General features: G+C 45.7%; 1 protein-coding gene across 2 annotated transcripts in view; it reads right to left on the reverse strand.

The window, feature by feature from the left end:
- Positions 1-1,679: 1,679 nt before the first annotated feature.
- Positions 1,680-24,663, reverse strand: part of SMAD3 (SMAD family member 3) — a 77,385-nt gene continuing 54,401 nt past the window's right edge. For both annotated transcript variants that reach the window (XM_071754124.1, XM_071754126.1), the window contains exons 3-9: positions 23,956-24,090; positions 23,176-23,250; positions 21,374-21,424; positions 14,098-14,310; positions 12,727-12,864; positions 9,547-9,691; positions 1,680-6,351 (exon numbers count right to left, since the gene is read on the reverse strand). In XM_071754124.1, coding sequence (XP_071610225.1) covers positions 6,228-6,351; positions 9,547-9,691; positions 12,727-12,864; positions 14,098-14,310; positions 21,374-21,424; positions 23,176-23,250; positions 23,956-24,090 — 881 coding nt within the window. In that variant the 3' untranslated portion in view covers positions 1,680-6,227. The remainder of the gene's footprint in view (positions 6,352-9,546; positions 9,692-12,726; positions 12,865-14,097; positions 14,311-21,373; positions 21,425-23,175; positions 23,251-23,955; positions 24,091-24,663) is intronic.

The raw sequence follows: 24,663 nt of genomic DNA on the forward strand, positions 1-24,663 counted from the left end.
ACCCAAAAAAACCCAAAACCCCACAACCAAACCAATCCCAACCAACCAAAAAAAAACCCCACACCCAAAAACTCCTCTGTGCAGAACCCTCCAGGTCAGGTGTAAAACCAGAGAAGCCTCTGGGCAGTGCTGATTCACTTTATGACACTGTGGTTATTTTTGGGCTAAGCCTTTGCTATTTTTCACTTATTATCAAACCTGTGGTTTTGCTTCAGTTTTCCATCCTCAGTGCAGATGAGGAGCCTGATACTGAAATCCCTGACACATTTCAGGTGACCACGAGCAGAGCTCACAGCTCAGAGCTGCTTTACTACATCATTCCCAACTTTTGGCAGCAACCCCAGCACAAAACCTGGACAAGACCTTTTTGTGACCACATTGTTGGAAACCTGAGTGGAAAAAGCATCCTCGTAAATCCTCAGGAAAAACAACAACAAAAAAAAAAAAAAATCAGAATTTCAAGTGAAACCCAAGGATTTCCCAGAATTAGCTCACAGAATGCCCTCTCCAAGGCCAGGCTGAATTCCCACATGGATCTATTGTCCCCCCACCTAGGATGGCACCTGAGCTGCAGCTTCTCTGGACACATCACATCCCAGAATCACCTCCAGGTGCAATCCCAGCAAGGACAAGAGCAACAGGACCACATCCACAGCATCCAGGTCCCTCCACCCTGGCTCCTGTGCCATTCCTGATTGCCTCCTGGGCTGGCAGGGAGATCATGGACTTGGAGAAGTCCAGCTTAACAAGGGGCAAAAATCACAGAGCCTGGGAGATAAAACCAGGAAAAAATTTCCACTAGGAACAGAGCACAGCCATGGAACAGCTTATCCAGGGAGGAGCTGAGTAGAATCCCTGCCCTCTAGGATTTTTTTTTTCTTTAAGATTTATCTGGACAAAAGCCCAGCTGACCTGATCTGGTGTTGAATCAAGCACAAAGTTAGACCAGAGACCTCCAGCAGGCTCTTCCAATCATCTCCTCTCTGAATCTGATGAGTGGAGCAGCTGGAAACCAAGTTGTGAGAGGACTTCCAGTTTCCTGCCAGGTGACACATTGGTCAGGTGAAGGCTCCTGAGCAGAGGACATTCCAGGAGCATTCCAGGAGCATCATGGTTATCCCATCCAGTTGTGTTCCTGTCCTGCAGGAGGGAGCAGCTGAGAAGCCAAAGCCAGGACTTCAGCAGAGGATTTCAAAAAGCTCCAATCCCTCTACACAGAAACCCCCCAGGGGTGTTTTAGGGGCTGCCTCATGACAAGGTAAGGACAAAGCAGTAAATATCCCAGTGCTGCTCCTGCATTTCTGGCAGTGGTGTTTCCTAATTCACAGCTGCAGTTTGGTGCACAGTGAATATTCAGCTACCTCAGACTTTCCCAGAAATTCCACAATAAATCCTTTCAGCCACAGTGCTCCCCTTCTGGCCACCTCTGAATCCCCTTAGTTAAAAAAAATCAGTTGCAATTTAAAATTATGTTTATATCTGGCTTTAAATTCTTGAACAAAACTGTAAAAAAGAAGGAAAATCTTACCTGCAGCTGAGATCTTGAGCAAATTACTGGCAACAGCCTCCATGATCCTCAAGGTGCTGCTGTGTCTGAGTTCTCTGGGGTTTCAGAGCTCCAAATACTTTGTGTCCTTATATACCTTGTTACCATAACCTTATTTTCTCATGAGCCTCAGTTTTCAAATCCAAGTTTATTAAAATGTCAAAAAAATAGAACTTACAAGTTTCACATATGAAAGAAGAGGGCATACATAGTACAGGCCTTTAGTAACAAAATAGGTGAATAATGCTGAACAAGCTAAAGCAGGCAGGTGACAGCACTGGGCAGTAACATACAATCTCAGGTTAAGAAAAATCTAAACACTAAATGCAAACATGCTCATACACTGCTAAAAAAAAGGGGCAACAGCTCAGGGGAGTGTGGAGACTCTCAGCTGCCTCCCTGGGGAGGTGAAGGAGATGCTCTCAGCAGCCCAGACTGGTGCAGACTCCTCCCTGGACTGGAGGAAACCTAAGAGGAACCAAAACATCTCTGGGGGAAGAGGTTGCTGACTTTTTAAAGCCTCAGAAAGCTGACAAGACCTGGAGAGCACAACTCAAGGGGCTGTCTGGGAACCTGAGGTGTTGCTGAAGGATAAAGCAGCAGCTCAGGGCAAAGCTCCAGCTGCTGAGTTCTTGCTGGGTTTGCTGGGCCAGGGGCTGCTGCTCAGTTCTGAGCTGAGGCTTTTCCCACCTCAGGGGCTGCCTCATTTCTAGCAATCACCAGAAAGGAACATAGCAAAGATTTAATGCTCCTTAAGTGTCCCTTCGCTTCAAAATTAAATATTTGAGTCATCTGAATACTCAAGAAAAACCATAAATATAGAAGCATGTACACAATAAAACAAATACTGAACTTCTTCTCAATCTACCACTACACAGGGGACTAATTACTTCTCATCCTAGCTTACCAGCTTATTTCTGGAATCCCATTCCTCCTACCTATCCAGTACCTTAGAGAACTAGGGAAGCTCCCAGATGTTTTGTGAAACAGCTGAAGTCCTTCACTGAGCTGCCTTCTTCTTGCTCCTTGTGCTTTTCCAGTTAGGAAGCAGCACCAGGCACTGCTGTGAACCCTCCAGATGGAGTCCTGAATATTGCAGAGGAGGCCTCTGCATGGTTCAAACTCTGCTGATCCTTAAGGGGAGAGGAAACCAATTTGTTTTAACTCTTTTCTCAGAGGTTACCCCCAGCCTTTTCATGGCATGGTATGGGGAGCCAAAGGTTTGGGGGAAATCTGTTGATTTCTCCATCTGTGTACCACACACATGCTTATTCCTGGTGGTTAAATCAAGAGGAAAGCACTGGATTACTTCTAAGAAAAGCTTAACACAAAATACAGACTGCAATTCAGATCAATACATTAATAATAATAATTAAAAAAAAAAAAAATAACAACAACAAAACACCACAGTCATTTAAAACCACAAGGCCATCAGTGTCATCTGCCAGCAGCCAGGCCCTTGTGTACAGCTACAGCAATTTAAAAGAGTCAAAGTTCCTGCTAGTGACTCTCTACTAGTAACAAAAACGTGGGTGAAAAAATCCTGGTGAAAGGAGCCCAGACTGCCACGAAACAGGAAGCTAAGGATGGCTGATTGCTTACATTTCTGCTACACATCAAAGCTACTTTCATAAAGTTGTAGAAAAAAAAGGAAAGCCAAGCAGCAGCCACCTGCAGCTCTGGGGCACAGGAACCCCACACTCCTCCCTCCTCCTCCCTTTCTGTAGTGTCCACAGCATCCAACCTGAGCAGCTCTGAGAAACTCCTGCCCCATCCCCACGGGCTGCAGGGCAGAGGGATTCCCATCAGACTTCAGAAGGCAACTTCAGGAGCCACAAAGCTTTTAGGAATTAGTGAGAAGGCAAAGCAAGGGGAGGAGAGGAAATTAATAATACTTCAGTGGAGATAATCTTCTCAATTTTAACTGGGCTTGCCAGACCAGCTTACATTTTCCATTTGAAGCCATTTTACTCAAGGGATGATGAGATTAACCCCAGTTTTTATGCATCATCTGGATCCTGTTTTTCAAAAGGCATCTATTAATAACAGCCAGCAATTAATTAAGAAGATAGAAATCTGGTTCCTAGAGGAAATCCAGGTCCAATTCTTAGTTTGGCAATTCTGTCTGCAAATTCATATTAAAGTCAGGGTTTATTCCAGCTCTGGGTCAGGCTGGGTTCCTGCCCACACTCTCACCTGTAATGAACTCTCCAACACTGGAATTTAGGATGTGATTTTTTTTTTTTTTTCTTGTTCCTAATGCACAAAGCACCACAAAATCCAATTTCCTCCTCGATTATGTGGACAGTGAAAAGAGTTTGTTCATTAAAATAAGCAAATGTGACTTCAGGACACTTGGGGAGGAAACCTGGGGCCATTCCACATAGATTTTTTCCCCCCCCCTCTCACTCACTAAAGCAGCAAGTCAGGGTAAGTTGTTAGAATTGTGTTAGAAACCTGTATCTGAAAGTAAATGCCAAATCCATCCACAGTGACAGCCAGAGCTACTTTTTTAAGTGGCTAAAAAATCCTACAGATGCTCTTATTGCAGGAGTCCATGCAATCAGAGGTTAATTAAAACCAGACACACTGCAAAAATTAAACTGAAAAACCCCTTCCTAGACACCCCCCAGTGCTATGATCCAAGCCACGTTGCACAGGGAAAGCTGGAATCAAAACTGTGCAGAGAGGATCTTCAAAAGTGCCTCTAGCACCTGGGAGCACATCCACCACTCAGGAGGCTTCCTCAGAATTTAAGTTTCATCTACAAAACATCTCATTCCTGGAAGAAAACTTGGAAAGCATCCCTTCATTTGCCTGGGAAAACAAAGACCAGCACTGAGCCTCCTGGATCATCTGGGTTTGGGTCACCTCCTGCAGCTGCCTCAGGTCCAGAAGTGTTGGGTTTTTAGGAACCAGGAGGTGGGGTTGATAAACAGAGGAGTCTCAAAGGAAGAGGAAAAGCCTCTGGGAATTCCTGGGAGTGTTTGAAATGCTGTAAGAAGCCCCTGCTGGGGCCAGGGAGCTGCAAACCTCAACCTGTGGAGCAGCTCGTGGCCACATCTGGGAGCACAAAAGTTTGCAGGACTAAAGCCTTAACACAAAGCATCATAAAATTCATTCTGCCCTTCCCAGAGCCTGATCTAGCTCATCTTTGTGTGTATGTCTTTCCTATATGAAAAAAAAAAGGAAAAAAAAAAAAAGGAAAAAAAAAAAAGAAAAAAAAAAAAGATTTCCATAGGAAACTGATTATCATTTTCTCCCCTCCCCTTTCTCATCTTTTGGCACAAATACATATGATATTCAACACAGATATAAAGAAACAGATAACTGGATAAGCACTGACAAAGTTATGAGACTTATTTGGCAAATTTGAACCATAAAAAACAAGTGCTAAGGGTTTTTTTCCAGTTGGGGAAGTTGTTTGCCGTGACAGTTGCTGCAGGGAAAAAAAAAAATATTAAACAGTCCAGAGCATGTATATTTAAAACCAACATTTTATAATACAAGTAAATACACACTCTCCCAATCTCTCCAGGCAAAAACCTATCTCAGAGCATTCTAATCAGCTGAGATAAGTTTTAAAACAGAGGGGGGTGGTGTCTGAGATCTCCTGGTTGATTCCCAGTGGGATGTGACAGCCTGGGATGGTCACCTGGTGAACTGCATCTTCTGAAAGAGGCAGCAAGGGGCCTGGGCCCTTCCAGCCCTGGAGCAGCCACTGGATTCACTGAGCCCCCAGCACTTCCCAAGTGGCAGAAACCATTCAGCATGCTGAGAAAACAAGAGTACAAACTTTCTGGGGGGGTTATGCAAACAGACTGCACAACACAGAAGGCTTAATGCCTCCAGGCAGAGCTCCCCACGTGACAAATGTCTGTCTGGGAGCAGCACAAGTCAAAAAAATTGCTGCAGCAATAGCAGAAGGAGCCTGAAGTTTGAGCTTTTGCTTCATGTCAGGCCAGTCTGAGACCATCAGCTGCATCCCTCAAGCAGGAGGCTGCCTCCTTGGGAGTAGTCCAGCGTGGGAAATCCATTCCTTTTGGGAACATTCCTGGGGGAATTGGTTCTTGTCTGGGCTGTAAATGCTTCCTTTCCCCCCTGCTGCTGCAGTCCCAAGGAGGGCAGGTGAGGATCAGGTGGCTGCTGGCAGGGATGCAGGAGTCAGCCCCGGGTCCCACAGCATTTGGCTGTTCAGAGGGGGTGTGTGACAAGGACCTGGAGTTGTGGGAGGCAAATGGGAAGTTCCCTCTGAGCTGTCAGGGGCCCCTCTGTGCTCCCCAGGGCAGGGAGTGAGGGGCAGGATGTGGCAGGAGGCAGAGCACCCACTGCCTTCTCTCTGCTGAAACGAAGTTCAGGGTTTGGTTTTTGGTTTTTTTTTTTTATCATTAGAAACTTCAGCTTCGTATTCTGACTGCCACGGCCCATAACATAGTAACCAAAGTGCTAACAGTTTCAGTGGAAGTGGCTTAAAAGGGGTATTTAGTTTAAAAAAAAAAAAAACCTAAAACAAAGAAAACCCACATTGGAGGGTTTGGTTTTTTTCGCAGATTTTTTTTTTCTTTTTCCTCATCACTTCAACAACTGGGAATTTTTTTACCATGCATTTTGCTAAGGGATAAGCCAATTCCATTTTCCAGAGTCTTTGTTCCTCCCACCTGCCCCTCAGGGAGATGCTTCCTTAGGAGACACTGGAACAACGGATGCTGGGGGAGCCCATTTGTGTCAGGACCTTGTCCAACCACTGCAAGGGGCCATTCAGGTGCAGCTCAATCCAGCAGGGAGTGCTGGTCACAGTCTGACGCCTGGCAGAGAAAAAGGAGGGGAAAAAACCACACAACTGTGGCTTACAAAACTTGACAAAAGTGAAAAGGTTTTACAGCTACTGAAGCATTCTTTCCTGCTTAGACAATAGTCTTGCATGCAAGGCCAGAGGAATGTCTCTCTCCTCTATTACATGCTTTTGGCCTTTGCTGCCAAACTCCTTTTAAAAACCCTACCTTTGCTCTTTACATTTCTTCTGATCCCAGAGGAGCAGCTGACTCTATAACCTATTTATTACTCAGATTCCTGAAAAGAGGCAACAGCCTGTTCCCTGGAGAGAAAGGAAGGTGTTTATCTAAGCACAGTTCTTCAGCTTTTTTTGCAGCCCTTGCCTCTCCTAACTACTTAGAAGCAGTTCACCAAACAGGCAGATTTCTCTCTGTGTAAGAAGGATCAGAATATTCCCTTTTCACCACAGGTTTTAGCAGGATGTGGAAGCAATGAGAATGGCTCAGCCACTCAGAGCTGCTGCTGAGCATCTTTTGCTGCAGAGCTTGGGAGGATGTGCTGGAGGTTTGGACTCCACACACGGAATCCCCAACTGGTTTGGGGCTGGATGGCAACTTCCAGATCATTTAATTCCAATTCCCCTGCCACGGGCAGGGACACATTTGATCAGTTGCCTCAAAAGATGCAGAAATTCTGCAGGGTGTAATAACTTTCCAAGCCTGTCAGATGCAGAAATTCTGCAGGGTGTAAAAACTTTCCAAGCCTGTCAGAAAAGCAGACTCCTAGCATGAAACCATGTGTCTTAAAATCCCTGGAGAGCTGGCAGCTGTGGCCAGAGAGCAGAGGGGGATCCTGGGCTGGGTCAGCCCACACTGTGCTTTTTCTTTTCCCCTGCCACAAAACACTTTCCCTCTCTCCGTTGTTCCCCCTGAGGCCAGACCCCATGGAGTGTCTCCAGATGGAAAAGCAGGAAGAGATGAGGAGGAAAAGAAAGGAAGGGAGGCCAAGGCACAGGGAAAGGGGCTCTCCCTTCCCTGCCGAGGGATGGCAGAAGTCTTGTTCCAGGCAGAGAGGCAGCAACAGCTGCTGTGGAGGAGGAGGATTACAAAGAGAGAGAAATAGCCTGGAAACAGCCTTGTTTTACACCCTCATTTCCCACAGAAGCTGTCCTTGGAATCTGTCTGTGGGTGGGAGAAGCCAAAGTCTGCAGAGCCCAGGGAGAAACCACTGCTCTGGGGGGGCTCCAAGGAGACCCTCTGCTCCTGGGGGGAGCTGCCCTGAGCTCCCAGCACCATCCCTGCTCCTTTGTGGCCAGGTGGAGGAGCAGGAATCCAGGGTCTGGCTCGGTGAGGCTTTGGCTGAGGGCTGCAATTGGTTTTGTTGATGATGAAGCTCTATCTCCAATCCTTTGAACTGAAAATGGCAGCAGGGCCCTGCAGGCACCCCACCCATTCCCGGCTGTCCGGAGCTGGCAGGGCTGGGCTGGGCCCCAGGAGTGGGTGTTTGGGCAGGGTTGGTCCTCTGCAGGCACTGAAGGGGATGGGTCCTGCTTTAAGGGGTGTCTTGGGGCTGTTTGGGCAGAGGATGCTGAGAAATCTCAGGCAAAAAAATATGGAAACAAAATGGCATGGAAACCCAGCCCAGGAGGGGCTGTGTCCCTTCTGTCCTTGTTGTGCTAAGCTAACACAACAAAGTTCATCCCATCTTCCCCTCTCCAGCTCATCAGCTCCAGCCTTTCAGAGAGGAAAATCCTCCAGGCTCTCCCTGCTTTCAGCTTGCTCTGAAAACCTCCATCTCACAGAGGCTGCAGTTGGCTTCTCCCCCCCTTTTCCCTCCCCCAGGCACACGGAGCACCCCACCAAGGAGCCTCCTCAAAGGCTGCACCAGAAATTGTGCTCTGGACGCAGCTCCCACAGTAACTTTTCCATCCCTATGAATCAGTTCAACAAACAAACGTGCTCTGACAAAGGCAATCAGATGTAGTATTTTGTGGCAAGGAAATGAAGGAGCAAGAGAGCAGCCTGGGTCAGCCCAAGAGTAGGGTTTCAGTGCCTGCACCACTCTAATGAGATAGCTGACTTTCCGTAAGTCCTGCTCATCTGGGTTTCATTAGGAGCTGTGGCTCTGAGCCAGGCCTGAAAATGCTCTGGCCTGGCTACAGGATAATTTCAAAACAAAATGGACTCTGAACATCTGGAGAAATGAAGAGAAAGCAGGAGAAGAACGTGCAGGGCCCAGGCTCCAGCTGATGGGATGGCATCACGGGGAGCATCGCCCGGTGGCCTCGCTGCTCCAGGAGGCAGGGGCTTCCCCCCCCCCCCCAGTTTTCCAGCAGATCCATGGATTTTCAGGATCTACACAGGCAAGTGAAGTATTTCAAAATGCCATTTGGCTGAAATCCTTGCCAGCTTTTCTTCTCTCTCATAAAACGACGTTCATTTTCCAATGAATTGTGCCTCCCCTACACCTACTGCTCAACACTGATTTCACTCCCTCTGCTACTTTGGGATGTTTGCTTGGGAATGCTGGGGAGCAGCAGCAACACAAGCTCTGGAGGACTCTGTCCCTCATTCTGCCTCTGTCTTGTCAGAATAACCACATCACCAACCCCAGACATCAGACCCTACTGCATCTCCTTTTTTATCCTCAATATTCACCAGGAAAACCACCAACCCTGTTTCTCCCAGTGCCTCTGCTCACATTTAAGCCACTGCCCTGTGACAAGCACTAAGGAAAGAATAAAGGGGATTTAACTCTTGTTTTTCAGCACCTCTAACAGGTCTTCCAAACACAAGACTTCAGGCCAATCTCATTTGAATCTCATTACTCCCTAATTAAAGCAGCATCAAACCCAACTGGTATCTATCAGGCAGCACTCCCACCCCTCCTGGCCTGGTAACAGTGCAGTCTTCACTCAACCTATCACATATACATCTGATTTTAAGAATAAAATGTAATAGTTCCTACACAGCCCATCTGGATTTATCTCCTGGGCTTCAGAGAACACTGACCCAATACATGTGGCCTTCCACCTGGATCACAAGGTGGATGTTTGACACAAACAGGATGGGAAAAAACAAGAGATCAACACCACCTCAACAACTACAACCTCTCTGCATTACTGTGCTGATTTCCCCTCTCTGAGGAGCAGAGCATTAGGTGTGAAACACAGGGGTGTTTCACAGGCAAGGAGGAGGAGGACAGAGTTTTCATTTCCCAGAACTGACCTGTATTCTGCTCCCCAGCCCTTGACAAAGCTCATCCGAATTGTGCACATTCTGGTCAGCTGATAGACAGCTTCAAAGCCCTGGTTTACAGACTGAGCCAAGAGAGCAGCAAATTCCTGGTTGTTAAATATCTTCAAGTTACATCCTGTGAGAAAAAAGAAAAAAAAAAAAAAGATGACAAGAACAAGGCATTAGCTTAAGTAGATTAAGAAATGCATTTCTTCCTGAGGATGGAAAGAAACTCCATGCTGCTTTCCCATAGCCTCAGCCCATGTGTGATGCTCCACACAGATTGTTTAAACACAGCATTTTCAGAAAAAGAAATTGTGGCTGTTGCCACATTTCCAGAGCTCATATGCTGAAAAGGAAGAAAACCAAGTTCCAGGAGAGGGAAGGCTGAATGCTGGTGCCCACGCAGCAGATTGCCATCTATCAGACCAGACTTGGGATCCTCCTTCTCTCATCTTTGCAATCATTTCCCTCAGATTGTAATTTAAAAGCCTAAATATGACTGGAACATTTAGAGACAGCAATTGCTCCAGGGCCTGAAAGAAAGGAATATGCAGGCTAAAAATAGGAACTCACTGGTGTTGGATTTACATAGTGCCCATCAGCAGGAGCAGTGAGGAAGTTGGGAAGTGGCACCAGCCTGGCAGGGCAGGAATCTGTTACCAGGGTTAAAAAGCTGCTGGCAAAACAGCTTCTGCCATAATCCCCTCTTAAATGGAACTATCAAAGAACTTTGCTTTAAAACTGGAGTTTCCCCCCAAGGTTCAGTCTCAGCTAAAAGACTGAGAACGATTTATTCAACTGATTTTTGGTGATAAAGGTGAACTATAGCAACATTATTCTTCATTTAGAGAAATAAACACATAGACAACTCTTCAAAGAAGTGTTGCCATGCTTGCTTTCTCCCAGATAACCAGAGACAAATTAAACTCTGGGACTTGGCACACAAGGAACTCTCCTTTGGGATTACACATGGGCCAAGTCTGGAAACCAACCAACCACTTGGCCTGCCATGAGTTGTGTTTTTCCCAACTCCCTTCTGAGCCTCCTCTCTCTTGGGCTGGACTCGTTCTCTCATCTGCTTTTTGGGTCCAACAGAGAGCAAAACGTAAGCACAGGCAACAGCTCAGCAGCTCCAGAAACAACCACCCAGTTCTGGTGACCCAAGGATGGCCCAAGAACCCTGTCCCCTGCAGAGAGTTCCAAGGGAAGCTGCATCAGGAATGGTGCAGTCTAAAGGGGGGTGGAAATAAGAAAAGTGAGAGCAGCTGGGCCAGGATGAGCACAGAGAAAGAGCTAGGACAAGGAAACCAAAAAACTTGGTGGGGATGAGCATGCCAAGGTGTCCAGGAGGGGGTGGGAATGGGGTTCTCCCCACTCCTGTGCCTGGGAGGAGTGGGTACAACTTGATTTTGTCAGCAAAGGAATGAAAAAAACTGCTGGAAACTCAGCAAGGATTTGAAGATGAGTCTGAGAAGGCAGCCAAAGACTGTGGCAAAAGTGGGGAAAGCTGGAGTCCAAGAAAATGTGCCTTAGATGAATCTCCAGCAGAAATGGGGGCTGTTTATGTCCTCAGATGTTGACTCCAGGCAGGGTGGACTCTTGTGATGTGGCTGGAGCACAAGTGATGTTTGCAACACTGGCAGCTGCTTCCCAAGCATCTGGGAAAGGAAGTCCATAAATATGGGCCAGAGCTTGCAGTGCATGGACCTCTCCTCAAAGGAAATACAACCTTTATTCAAATATTTCCAAACAAAAATGTTTTTTTAAATATATACATACTTCAACTGTAAAAAAAATATAGATAGATGGCTAAATTCCCTTTCTAATGGTATCCCCTTATCCAAGCTCTTTACATTTATCTAACAAGACCAAAAAAAGCATTTCTTTCCTAGAGAGAGAGGCAATAAATTCTCTTGTAATCTTTCACCACACTTGAGACATAGATTTGCAGTAACCAGAACAAGTGCTGCAAATGTGACTTCCCTTGACTAAAACTACTTCAAAAAGTGGGAGGGAGAGGTTTACACAGTAAAAGCATCTGTAGCAGTTCCCTTCAGCAGCACCTTCAGCCTCTGGGCTGTAACAAGTGCCCTGCTGGAGCTTTCAGGTTGCTTCAAGCTCCAGCTTTGTGTCAAGAAAGCTTTGTGTCCCAGTGCTGTTTAATCTCTTTATTGATGATTTAGATGAGGGGATTGAGTCCATCAGCAGCAAATTTGCAGATGACACCAAGCTGGGGGGAAGTGTGGATCAGCTGGAAGGCAGGAGGGCTCTGCAGAGGGACCTGGACAGACTGGAGAGTTGGGCTGATCCCAAGGGGATGAGGTTCAACACAACAACCCCCTGGGGAGCTCCAGGCTGGGCACAGAGTGGCAGAAAGGGAGCTGGGAGTCTGGATTGCCAGGAAGCTGAAGAGGAGGCAGCAGTGTGCCCAGGTGGCCAAGAAGGCCAATGGCATCCTGGGCTGGCTCAGGAAGAGCGTGGCCAGCAGGTCCAGGGAAGGGATTCTGCCCCTGTGCTCAGCCCTGGGGAGGCCACAGCTTGAGTCCTGTGTCCAGTTCTGGGCCCCTCAGCTCAGGAAGGAGATTGAGGGGCTGGAGCAGGTCCAGAGAAGAGCAAGGAGGCTGGGAAGGGATCCAGCACAAGTCCTGTGAGGAAGGGCTGAGGGAGCTGGGGGTGTTGAGGCTGGAGAAGAGGAGGCTCAGGGGAGACCTCATCACTCTCTCCAACTCCCTGAAAGGAGGTTGGAGCCAGGGGGGGGTTGGACTCTTTTCCCAGGCAACTCTCAGCAAGACAAGAGGGCACAAGAGGTCTCAAGTTGTGCCAGGGGAGGTTTAGGTTGGACATTAGAAAGAATTTCTTTCTGGAGAGGGTGCTCAGCCATTGGAATGGGCTGCCCAGGGAAGGGGTGGATTCTCCATCCCTGGAGATATTTCAAAAGAGCCTGGATGTGGCACTCAGTGCCATGGGCTGGGAACCACGGGGGGAGTGGAGCAAGGCTTGGACTTGGTGAGCTCTGAGGTCCCTTCCAACCCAGCCAATTCCATGATTCTAAGAAGGGGGGTGAGCAGATTCCTGCCTGCCTTGACAAAGTGCTGGCTTTCCCTCCCAAATCCATTTTTGCAGGGGGTGAAGCCTGTGCAGGGCCACAGGTAGGAGACACTTCCTTACCTGGTGGGATCTTGCACACTGTTGCAGGGTGCCAGCCGTAGCGTTGGTTGCAGTTGGGAGACTGGACAAAAATGGCACTGTCACTGAGGCACTCAGCAAACACCTCACCACCAATGTAGTAGAGTCTCACTCCTCTCCCTAGGAAACACAGGACACAGGTTTGGGTGTCTGGCAAAAAATCTGCAAGATGAGCTGGTGGTGGATGGAGAGACAACCACAAGCAGCTCAGCTGGGAATGCTGGAAAACACAAACCTTTTGGCCTCTTTTGGCCCACTGGGTGCTCTGGTTTGGGAGTCATAAATCTGCTGTGTGAGCAAGTGAAGCTGAGGAAGGACAATTTATAAAGTCAGAAATGCACTCTCCAGCCCCACTGTCAATCCCAGCCTGGATGGCATCAATTTACCACCTCCCAGCCTGCTTACTCCAAACATACGTGGCTCTGATGTTTTCCATATGAATGTTCCATCCTTTAACATATGGTTTGCAGCCTTCTCTGAAAGTGATCACAGCTGGATACAACTGTTTATTTACTTTGTGATTTGGAATTAAATTATACAACGTTTTCAACTCCTTGCCCTTGTGCTTGGGATTATGTTGGATACAAGGACAAACAGACACTTCCCATAAGAGGTTACACAAATCATTAAAATCCCAGTTAATGAAAAAAGAAATTCCAGGGGTGCATCTTTGATGCTCAAATAAAGGTTTGCTGTGGTCTTGCATTCCTGTTTGAGGATCTCAGTTTTATTCTTCCACAGAGCATAAGGAGCCTGCTGCATTTAAAGACTGATTTCTGAATCCTGGTGAGATTGGGGTTTATTTGGTAATAAAAAGGATATTAGGAAAAAGTAAGGAAAGATTCACTCCTGTATCAAAGTTTACTGTGCAGAAGAGATAAAGGGGAGCAAAATCAAGACAAAAAGCAGATTCATTTTTGATAGGAGTCAGGGGAAAACACAGCAAAACAGAAGCAATTTTGCCTCTTATTAAAATCACATGAATCTGGGATACTCTATTTAGCACAAGTTTAACTGAAAACCAGACTGAATGTTACCTTGCAGAATAAGCAGGAAAAAAAAAGGGGAAACAGATTAAAATCAAGGCTCCACGTTCCCATTTCTGAAACAACCAGCTGGAAAAGAGTGCAGGAGGGAAAAGGAATCCACAAGCATCCATCCAGATACAGAAGGGTGGATGTAAAACTTTAAACCCTGTCTCTAGAACACGCAGAAATTTCAGTGTTCCCTTCTGGAAGATGAGCCTGGTGAAACACCAGGGATATTCAGAGATTGCAGTGCCCTAAATCAAAAGCTTGACAGGCAGATTTCCACCTTGCAAGCCCCTGAGGAAACCAAGGAAATGGAAATTACCAATGTGTCTCCTTGTGAGCTCCACTGCTGCGTTTCTGTTGACGTTAGAGAGCAACCCGAGGCAGAAACGTTCAGAATTGGAGGGATCAGTGAATCCATCCACAGTCATGGAGGGCTGGGAAGCATGGAAAGTCTCTCCCACTCGTTGGTTGAGTTCATAGTAGGATATGGAGCACCAAAAAGCTGGCTCACAGTAGGTGACAGGCTGCAGATCTGCATAAAAGCCAAAGCAGAAATGAATCACGAGGCCCTCAAGGAAGGGAAGGGGAAAAGGGAAAAAAAATAATAATAAAAAAAAAATTTAAAAAAAAAAAATGGTTTGAAATATTGTTCTGCTTCGTTCCTAAGGCTCACTTGAACCACCAAACTTGAATTGCTTGACAGATTTTAATGGACTGCAGCTAGAAAGTTACATCAGCCCTGAAGCTTTCAGCACATGGAACAACCACAAATAGGCAGAGATATTACTCACTTAACAAGGGGGTGTCACTTAACTCTCTTCATGCTTGGAGAATATTTTTTTTTTAAAAAAAAAATCAACTTAGCTTAGGTAAGTAGGGTAGTCAGTCCCCTGAAAAGAGGAATATATGATCTCTGGCACTGATGAAGCCAGCAGAGTTGTCTGCACTGCACCCCCAGTTGTACATAATGCTGTCACCAGAGAGATTTCAAACTTCAAGACACTTTCTTCCAGTGCACTTGATCTCAGATTTTCAAAAGCAAATCCATTTCCCCCCCAGATGGGAACACATCTCTTTTATCAGGCTTATGGTTTGACTCAGCCTGTGGACTGAAGGGGAAGGACTGAAGCTGATGAGGCAGCCTCAGGAATACTTCACAGGCAGGGAAGGTGGGACATGGGAATGGCATTGGATGATTTAATTGCTCCCACTGGAGTCAGGGAGATTTCAGCAGAGGAAGCCTCAAGTCAAATATTCTTGGAAATGCTGCACTTGATGGTGCCCAGTCCTGCTGCAAGCCAAGAATCTGCTGAGCTGAGGCAGTGGAAAGCAGACTAAACAGATCAATAACTGCTCCATTCCCCACGTGCAATGCAAGAAATAAAAGCAAGAGAAGAATTCCCTCCATCCTCCCCCCAATTTATCACTTCATCCCCACTCAAATGGTGCTTAAAAGCTGAACAGAGCAACTTCCCATCTGGCCCCAGAGTTAACAGCAAGCAGCAAACCCCAGCTTTTTCCATCATCTTTTCCCATCTGTTGCTCCTGCAAGGTTTAGGTGAATCTGGGGTTTAAGAGATCAGCTCCACAAAATCAAAGGCAGTTTTTTTACCATCCCAGCCTCCTCTCTACAGAGGTTTCAGAGTCATTTCTCATCTGGTACCTGCTGTTACTCTCAAATCTTTAAAAACAGGTTGGCTTCAGCCAAAAGACATCCTGGTTTCCTCTCCATCACTGAGTTTGAGTTTCCCAAGCAGTTAATAAGCAGAAAAAACCTTTGGTTTCTGCTTTGTTACAAGCTTTGCTGACAGCAAATAAAAAAAAAAAAAAAGAATAAAAATGCATCTGGGGAACTCTGGAATCCTTAACTGATCTTCAAAGTCTGTGAATTTGGGAGCTTATACCCATTCCCAGCTTCTTCCACAGTCTCCCTCTTTCCTGAAAAAAATCCTCTAACACCAGCAAAACTCCATGTTCCTGCTCTCCTCCACACATTACCCCCACCAAACAAAAAGAGTATTTTCCTGCTATGGAGAAAGACAATGCTCAAAGCAAAATCTAACAGGAGAATTGAAATAAAAATTTTCAGTAGCAAAGAGGTTGTTACATCAGTTTAAGAGAACTGGTAACTAGAACTGCAGTTTTGTCACATTTTAAACTATTTTCAAGCCCCTCTCCTGACACCCACGGATGACACTGAAGACATTCAGGAGTCTCCCAAGTTTCCTGCCCCTGCCTTTTTCTCCTCTGTGACACATTTGGGTGTCCCTCTGGACCCTGTCACAGGTGCCACATTTTTTCCAGCCTCGTTTCATCACTGACCTAAGGCAATCATCCCTACACATGGTACCTGGCTCTGGGCTTCACATGGCCCCAGAGCCATCTGTAGAGAGGCCCAGCAAACACCAGCACTAATTCAGTCTCTCAAGGTGTGTCCACCCACTCTAGGAACACAGATTGTGTTCCACATGGCTCTGCTTTTATTCCACAGCAAGTGTTTTTCAAATGGAAAGGCTGCTCAGCTCCAGAAAAATCAAATCAACTTGTGCTGAGCCTTAAGTAATGTCCTCAGATTGGTACAATTCAAGTTATAAAACCACCAAAGCCTGCATTGATCTCTCTCTGGTTTTGTGGTCCTCTCCTTCAGAAACCACCTCTGCCTGGTTGAGACTCCAGGGAACTGTGGATTCCCTGCTGAAGGATGCACAGAAATTTTATTTCTGGCTTCTTTCCCATTTGAGGAAAGACACAAACCAACAGATCCTATTTTGAAGAAAAATTTGCCCCTGAAAAAAATGTGCCCAAGCCTTTCATGCTGCTGCTTTCTCCTGGGATTTGTGGTCTTAAGCTCCAGCTTAGGCCATCATGGGAAGGGTGAGTTATCTCCTGTGTTTCCTGAATATTTCCTGAATATTCCCTTTCAATTTGCAGATTTACTGTTTGGGGACAAGTAAGAGAATGCAGCTCTGCTAAAGCCAAAGGATCCTGAGGGGGGGTAACAAACCAACTAAGACATGAGGTTAAACCCAAGCAAATCCTGCCTGAATCAGCTCCACACAGTTTCAGCCTTGCCCCACTACAGCTTTGCTTTCACAAGGGAGCACTGAGAATTAGGATGCTGCTTCCCACATTGCAGCTGCCTGACAAGGTGGAAGAATTAAAGGTTCAGCTGCAGAGGAACAAAAAAACCCAAACCTGTTGGCTGCTCTGCACACTCAGCCCAGTTTCATAGAACCACAGCATGGCTGAGCTTGGAATGGACCTTAGAGATTGTCCACTCCAAGCTCCCTGCCATGTGCAGGGACACCTCTCATCCAAAGAAATGCTCCAAGCCTCATCCAACCTGGCCTTGGACACCTCCAGGGAGGGGAGAGCCACAGCTTCTCTGGACAATCTGCTCCAGAGTCTCACCACCTTTGTCCTGAAGAATTTCTTCCTAATATCCAGCCTAAACCTCTTCTCCTCCAGTTTAAATCCATTCCCCCTTGTCCTGTGGTTGGACACTCTTAGGAAAAGTCCCTCTCCAGCCTCCTGTAGGTTCCCTGTAGGTTCTCCTGTAGGTGTCCTGTGGTTGGACACTCTTAGGAAAAGTCCCTCTCCAGCCTCCTGTAGTTTCCCTTCAGGGACTGGGGGGCAGCTCTAAGGTCCCTCTGGAGTCTTCTTTTCTCCAGGCTGAACAATCCAAGCTCCTTCAGCTGCTCCAGCCCCTGGATCATCTTTGTGGGGCCTCCTCTGGAGTTGTTCCAACAGATCCATGGTGGGGACACCAGAACTGGATGCAGTATTCGAGGTGGGGGTCTCCCAAGTGCAGAGTAGAAGGGGAGAATCACCTCTCTTCACTTTCTGGCCACACTCCTCTTGATGCATGTTTGAGTCAACGTGTTGGATTCCATTCCACCCTCTGCATCAGAAGGAACTAAGAGATGTTCTCCAGTTGGATCAATCCCAACTCCCTCCTCAGCAAGCTGCCCAGAAGGAGGGGTGCACACCCCTTTTCCCTGCCTTTTCGCCGCTTTGGGAACCAGTGTTTCAACACAGGGAGTAACCAGAGGCTCCTGTTCCTGAGGGATCTGACCACAGGGGATGTGTGCTCAGTTCCCTGGCAGCTTTTACGTCACATCTTCTGGGGAGCAAAGAGTGACAATGGCTTTCCTGCCCCCCAGGGACTGCGTGGCTCCCACACAACAATACGCACACAACCGCAGGCCTGGCCCCCGGCCAGCACGAGCTCCTGGACTCCATTCCCAGTGTCCACAGAATGCTGGCAACTCTTCTTTCATTTGGGTTGGATTTTGGCTGTTTTTTTTTTTTTTTTTAAAGTGTTTTTTCCAGTTTGTATTTCAGTCATTCAGAGGAGCCACAGACTCACAGAAACTTCGGGGTTGGAAGGGACCTCGAAAGATTCAAACCCGAACAACTGGAGGGCTGCAACTTCCATTTCAAGCTTATGTTTGACAAATAAAAAATTTGACAACTGAATATTTGGACTAAAAACCCAGGATGCTACCAAATCAAAGGTAGAAAAACCAAAAAAAAGAATCCCTGTATGTTACTTTGCAACACTTCTGTGCCTGAGGATGGAAAGCTGAAATGCCCTGAGTTCCTTCAACCCCATATTCCAGTTGTAGAGCTTTATGCTGAAACACACACACCACAAATTAAAGAAAAAAACCCCAAACTTTGCTTTTATCATCCAAGTTATTTGCCTCCTGATAGTTTAATGCCTTTAGAATTCTCTGGAATATGGTCCTAAAGTTCAAAGCTCAACTTACACAAAGTAAACTGTCTCAAAAGCTTCAGGTAGTTCTGACCAAACATCAATACTGCAGAATTTTTTGTTAAATGGCAAAACTGCCAAACCCCACCATGTTCTGCTGCTGTTCAGAGCTTGCTGATAGTTCTCACTGCACAGTTCTTTTAAATTTGTATTTTCTGAACAAACACAAAGGGAAAACCTGATTTAAAGTCCTGCAGATCAAAGCCCAGCCTTAGACCCTTGAGTATTCTGCTTACCCACAGAATTACAGAGCACAGCCAAAGGAGGAGGACTTGCAGGCCACCAGCCACAAACTAACTTCAGAAAGAGACAACCTGCAAAGCTGAGAAGTTGTTCTGCTCTCCAGGCCTGGGCAACCCCTTTCTGGGCTGGAGAGACCACCAGGCTGGAGGGTTTTTTCACCTACAAGGCTATAAACTGACCCTAACTTTAGATGTGTCACATAGCAGGCACAGATGATTAAAATTTGGCATTTGACAGCTTAAGAGTTGCAAAGCTACATGCCAGTTATTATTCTGTAGCTTCCTCACATGCAAAAATTCACAATAAATTGTTTTAAAAAGAGGTAAGAACTTCTTCATTCGTGGAAGTTCTCGCCCGAGAGCAATAAATATTTGGTTTGCAAAACTTGGGAGGTAGCTTTTAATGTTGGTAAGTTCAACTGCTTTTCTGATGTCTGCTCCTTAGGACTACAAAGAGATTCCTTGTGGTTAACCAGCTTCACCTGCTCCTACTTAGTTTTGTCACCAGCCAGTCCTTTAGACATCTGACAGCCCCATCAGCTGAGCAGCATCTGCTAAGAACCACTGTCCTTGTTAGAAAGGATCTGGGCTGGGGCCCCTTTCCTAGAAAATCCTTTCTTCCTTATTTAAGGCAGATGCCATGGTCAACTTGCCAGGTTGGTTTTGTTACATGTAATTGGCTTTTTATTTTTAGGATGAAAAAAAAAAAAAAAAAGCCAGAAATTCTTATTAACTCCTAGGAGCACACTGGAGCGTAATGGATTAAAAAAAAAAAAAAAAAAAAGAAATAAAAATAAGTCAGCTATGTATTCTCTTCTCAGGCTTTAGCAGTTAAATAAAAATGTAGTGGCAGCATGGCAATATATTCTATGCTTTTAATAAATTAAAAAAAAGGGCAAAATAAAATAAAATAAAAAAGAAAAGAAATCCCCCCCTTCAACAGCCCCAAGATATCCACGAGTCAGCCAATGAGTGACAAATTTTGGAGCAGTGTCAAAGTACCCTGTGCCAGGATTAAAAGCATATGTAAACTTTACAGCTCTAACCATAGCTGTAAGATTCAAGAGTAATCTCAAGTGGCCTCTGTCTGCTGGCTTAATGAACATTCAGAGAACTGATCCTGCAGCTAAGCCAGAGCCAGGACTGCTTTTTATGACAGACCCTTGAGAGCAATCTCAGATGGGGTAAGAGCTCAAACTGCTGGAGATCAGACCTTTTATGGCTGCAGGTATGAAAATAAAGGGCAGAGCTGCTTCAGAGATAACAGAGGTTCAGAAATGGCCACAAAACTTCTATTATCCCAAAGGTATAGCCCCCCTTTGTTCAACTGCTGTTCCTTCTTCAGCTTTCCTCCTATTTACTCTCTGCAGGTTAGGGACTGAATCAGTGACACCAGGGGCCTGGCACAGCACTTAGGGCTGGGCTGTATTCCTGGTGCCCAGGATGGAGTTAGGTGGGGGAAAAAAACAGAACTGAAGGTTGGAGCTTGAGTTTGTTTAAAGAAAACCAAGTGGCTGGTCTGTCAGCAAAAGCCCCCAGTGCCTCAGTGTAGCTCACCTACAACATTTTTCCAGGCATAAGACTCCACAAACACCTCTGAGGCTCAACTAAGGTTATCCATGACTTTTACACCTCTGCTCTTAGCATTCCTAAGGGAAGAACTCCATTGGTTTGGACTCTCCAGCTGCACACCAACCAACTGGCTCAGCTCATGCTCAGTGCCACCCTGTACCAAGTGCTCACCTGGCCCATCAGTTGTTCCAGTGGGTAAGGGCACTGGGACATGAGGGCTCCAGTTTATTTTAAGCCTTTACAGTCCAAGGATGCTCTGACTGCTTTCCCTGTGCTCTGACACCATCCCAGCACTCACAGATTTCTTAGGAGTCTCCAACCACTGCCAACCAAACCTTCTCTGCACTGTGTAATTGCATATTTTTTCTGCTGGGGAGGTGGGTTTGCTCCTGAGCTGGTTTTTTGGGAGGATTTAATCCATTTGTTGCCCTTCAGCTGAGATGATTGCCTGAGGAAGCTGTGCAGGCAGAGCTGGACCTCAGCCCTCTGTCCACAAAAAGTGGACAACAGCATTTGTGATATAATGAATTTAACACCAAGTATATAATATAAAAAAAAAAAAAACCAAAACAATTGCAAGGCACTCTGGTAAACTGCAAAAGAGACCAGTAAGCACTACAGTTTTACAAAGTAACTTTCCAGGAGGTGAAATCCAACCTCAATCTGTGTCCTTCAAAAATCTAACAACACAAACCCACCTCAAGACAGACAGACAGACAGACATATTCCTTGGAAATTCATGTAATTCAACAAGTGTGTTTTTGCTGCAGTCCTCTCCTTCTTTCAGGTGTCTGTCTGCCAGCATTTCTTGCTTTTTTTATTTAACTCTCTGATGTAAATTCAGATTTCTTTACTTGATACAGAGTTGCCATGAACCACTGTGACTGCGGTCAGAGAGGATTAGCAGAACAGAACATCAGCAGCAATCACAACCTCAAGAAATAACATCACCATGAAAATGTCACTGTCTTGGCTGTAATTACACACAGTTCTCTCATACTCACCCAGATTATTGTGTGCTGGAGACAAAGGGTTTGGTGATAAGTTTGGAGAACCTGAAAATCAAGACATTATAATTATTATTATTAGCATGGCATCTGCACAAGAGAAAAAACCAAAATCCTTGCACAAAACCTTCAGTGCTGCCCAGGCTTGTTGGAGGGCTAACCCACTGCAGTCTCATCTGGTGACACCAGCAGCTTCTCTGATGTTTATTATTCTTTCCATGAGCTTCCAAACACTGTTACTTACACCAGCTTGCTGCAATACTGCTAAGCATCTCCAAAACATCCTCATTTGAGCTTAACCCATTAATTTTCAGAACTAAGCATGAGGTTGGCTGGTTTATTTCACCAAGCCCAGGTGCTGTCATGACAGCTACAGTCAAACCCAGTGAGCTGGGCATCCAAGAGCTTGATTTTACATTGCTAGGCACAAAACACACTCTTAACAGTCAAAACCACAGTGTTTTATCTCAGCAAATCTTCCTGCTCTGGGGACAAGGGAGTATTGGATCAAGCTGTACAGACAACTGTCAGACAACCTCAGCCACTTAAATTTGGTCCATACATCCTGTGCATTTATTTCCAGCATCTGCACTTGGAGATCCAGAGCAATTTCCACATGGATGCAGACAAGTGGCACAGCCCATTTTTATTTTTCCCCTTCCAGTGAGTTCAGCTGGTTTCTCTAAAATTTGTTTTTCTGTACAGAGGGAAATCCACAACATCTGAAGGAAGGGATTGAGCACTTACACATGAACTGGGTATTTATAGCATCTTCCAGGCCAATCCTATTCCAGTCCACTTTCCAAAAAGCCATACATGCATTCCACATGCCAACCACATTCCCAATAATTGTGTGCACTAAAATGGAGTGTGCCACCAGGCTTATGTGTGATGTAGACAAACAAACCCACACTGCCTTCCCCCAGCTGTGTAACTCTGGTGAAAGACTGCAGATCATTCCTCCCTCTTCCAGAAACCTCATGCTCTGTGGCTGAAGACATGCAGAGCAACCAAGATATTTGTGTGCATTATTTGCACCCCTTTGGGTCTTTCTGTGTGTTTTTTTATTTAAGTGCCAGGTGTTTGCATACCCCTCTTGGAAAGCATCAGCCCTCCTAAGCAAGGATGTGGGTTTTGCTTTTCAAGCATCAGTTTTACAGATTCAGAATCTGAATCAATGGTTCTTGCAAGCAGTGACACCACCCAGATCAACAAGATGCCTCAGTTACTCCCAGAAAGATGTTTCCTTTTCAAGTGTAGATGCAGGTTAGCAAGATCACTAAGTCTGCTCACCCTAAACCTGTTTTTTCTGAGAAGTAAACCCCAGACTTTCAACTTTCTTTGGGCTGTATCCACTGAATGATAAACCTATTTCAAAACAAATGCCTCAGTGGTCACCTCAAGCCTAGTTCAGCTGGATATTTCAGTACATAAACAAGCAAATGATCAGAAAAATGGCTCTGCAAAAAGAGTGGAAAATTTTCATGTGTATGCAGATGCAGGGACTCAAATACAACACAAGCTGTCACCCTTAGAAGTGTCTCTGCTGTTTCAGGCTCTTGCTTAGTAATATCTAATGATGGATGTTGGGGAGAACAGGAACATGCTGTACCTTTCACCAGCAGTAATTAAAACATCAAGCCCTGTGCTTTTTATGTGATGTGAGGCTACATTTGCACTTCTACAGGGATTAAATACCCCAAACCACCACCTCACCTCTTCAGTGCCCCAAAGAAAAACTTTGAAAGAGTCTCTGATGTGTCTTAGAAAGCTGCAGCAAATGGCAAAAGTTGACTTACCTGCATCCATGCTGGGGTTCATCTGGTGGTCACTGGTTTCTCCATCCTCACTCAAATAGCCTGGAGGAGGTGTCTCTAGAAGCATAAAATTATCATACTGTCATTGCAACAGGATGCAGTCTGGATGGTAGACACCCAAAACATTTACTTTGTTATTCAGAAGGAGCTAAATTTCTTTTTTATTACTTTTCTTCCTCAAGCTGCTGAAAAAGGAGGAGCTGGCACAACCAGGCTGATAGTTACAGCACACTTGTGAATAACAGAAGAGAGGGGAAACAAAAAAATCCGGATTTTCAGTCCCATAAAACTTTAAACCATTTAGACAGTTTTCTGTCCACATATTTCTCCTCTCCTGGTGTGCAGCTGCATAGCTTGCCCATGCAAATAAGGTGTAAATTGCTTGTAAGAGAGAGACACATAAATAGAAGAGCTCAATTTCATCAGAAATTTAGCGAGTTTTACTCCAATTAAAATGGCTGAATTTCATTCAAACCTAAACTTGCTAAGAGAACATTCAGCTTTAGATTTCACAATCAGCTGAGCGTGTACTACAGAAGGGAAGAGGTGAGTTTAGAAGAAAACACCACAAAACTCTCCACAGCACTGCTGTCTGCCTACATTTACAGCTTTCATCTATTTTTGTAGAGGCTCCCACTCCTTCGCCTCATCGTCACGATGGAAAGAAAGACTTTCCAGTCATCCAGCTTGGCACAGAGACATAAATTCACTGTGCAATGTGAGCCTTTTCCCTCTGCTTGCTGCATGGAAGATATACTGTACCTGGAATGTAGTTGCTCTGTGGCTCAATACCTGCTGGGAAGTTAGTGTTCTCTGGAATAGAGTGACTGTAATCGTCTAATGGCGGAAACTCAGCCGGGATCTCCGTGTGCCGAGGCACCAGCACTGGAGGTAACACTGCACAAATGGGAAAGCAAAAGAGAACCCAAAGCACAGCAGCTTTAAAATAAAGTGACTGAAAGCCTAGAAAATGAAGAGAAACCAGTTTGGAGCAGCACCGAAGTTGCTAATTAAGGGGCAAAATTTGATACTTGCTTCTGAAATAACAGCAGCAGCTCGAGATGCTGCTGGGAACACAGCTCAGCTGGGGAGGGGATAGGTGCTGCTCTGAGCACACCTTGGCTGCCTGGCTGCCCCTTCCAAGGCAAAGTCTTGGAATAAACAAAAATTCAGAGAAGTTATTCCACGTGATTGAAAAGGAATACACTTCAGATAAAATGGAACAGCAAGGTAGGATTAGCATAAACATCCAGACTGGTTCTGCAGATTTGTACTGACACGCAGCAGAACTATCTGCAGCTCCAGATGAAAAGTCTGTGTGAGAGGCAGAAGGAGACTTCAGAACAGGAAGTTCTGTTGTGTTGGAAGCTATTCTTAGATCCACTTCAACTTAACAGTAAGCTTACCCTTAATTTAATACCAACAATTAGGGATGCACTGAGCACTGCCATAGTTCATACTCATACCTTC

The sequence above is a fragment of the Heliangelus exortis genome, chromosome 11 (genome assembly GCF_036169615.1).
Source record: "Heliangelus exortis chromosome 11, bHelExo1.hap1, whole genome shotgun sequence".
NCBI classification, from domain to species: domain Eukaryota; kingdom Metazoa; phylum Chordata; class Aves; order Apodiformes; family Trochilidae; genus Heliangelus; species Heliangelus exortis.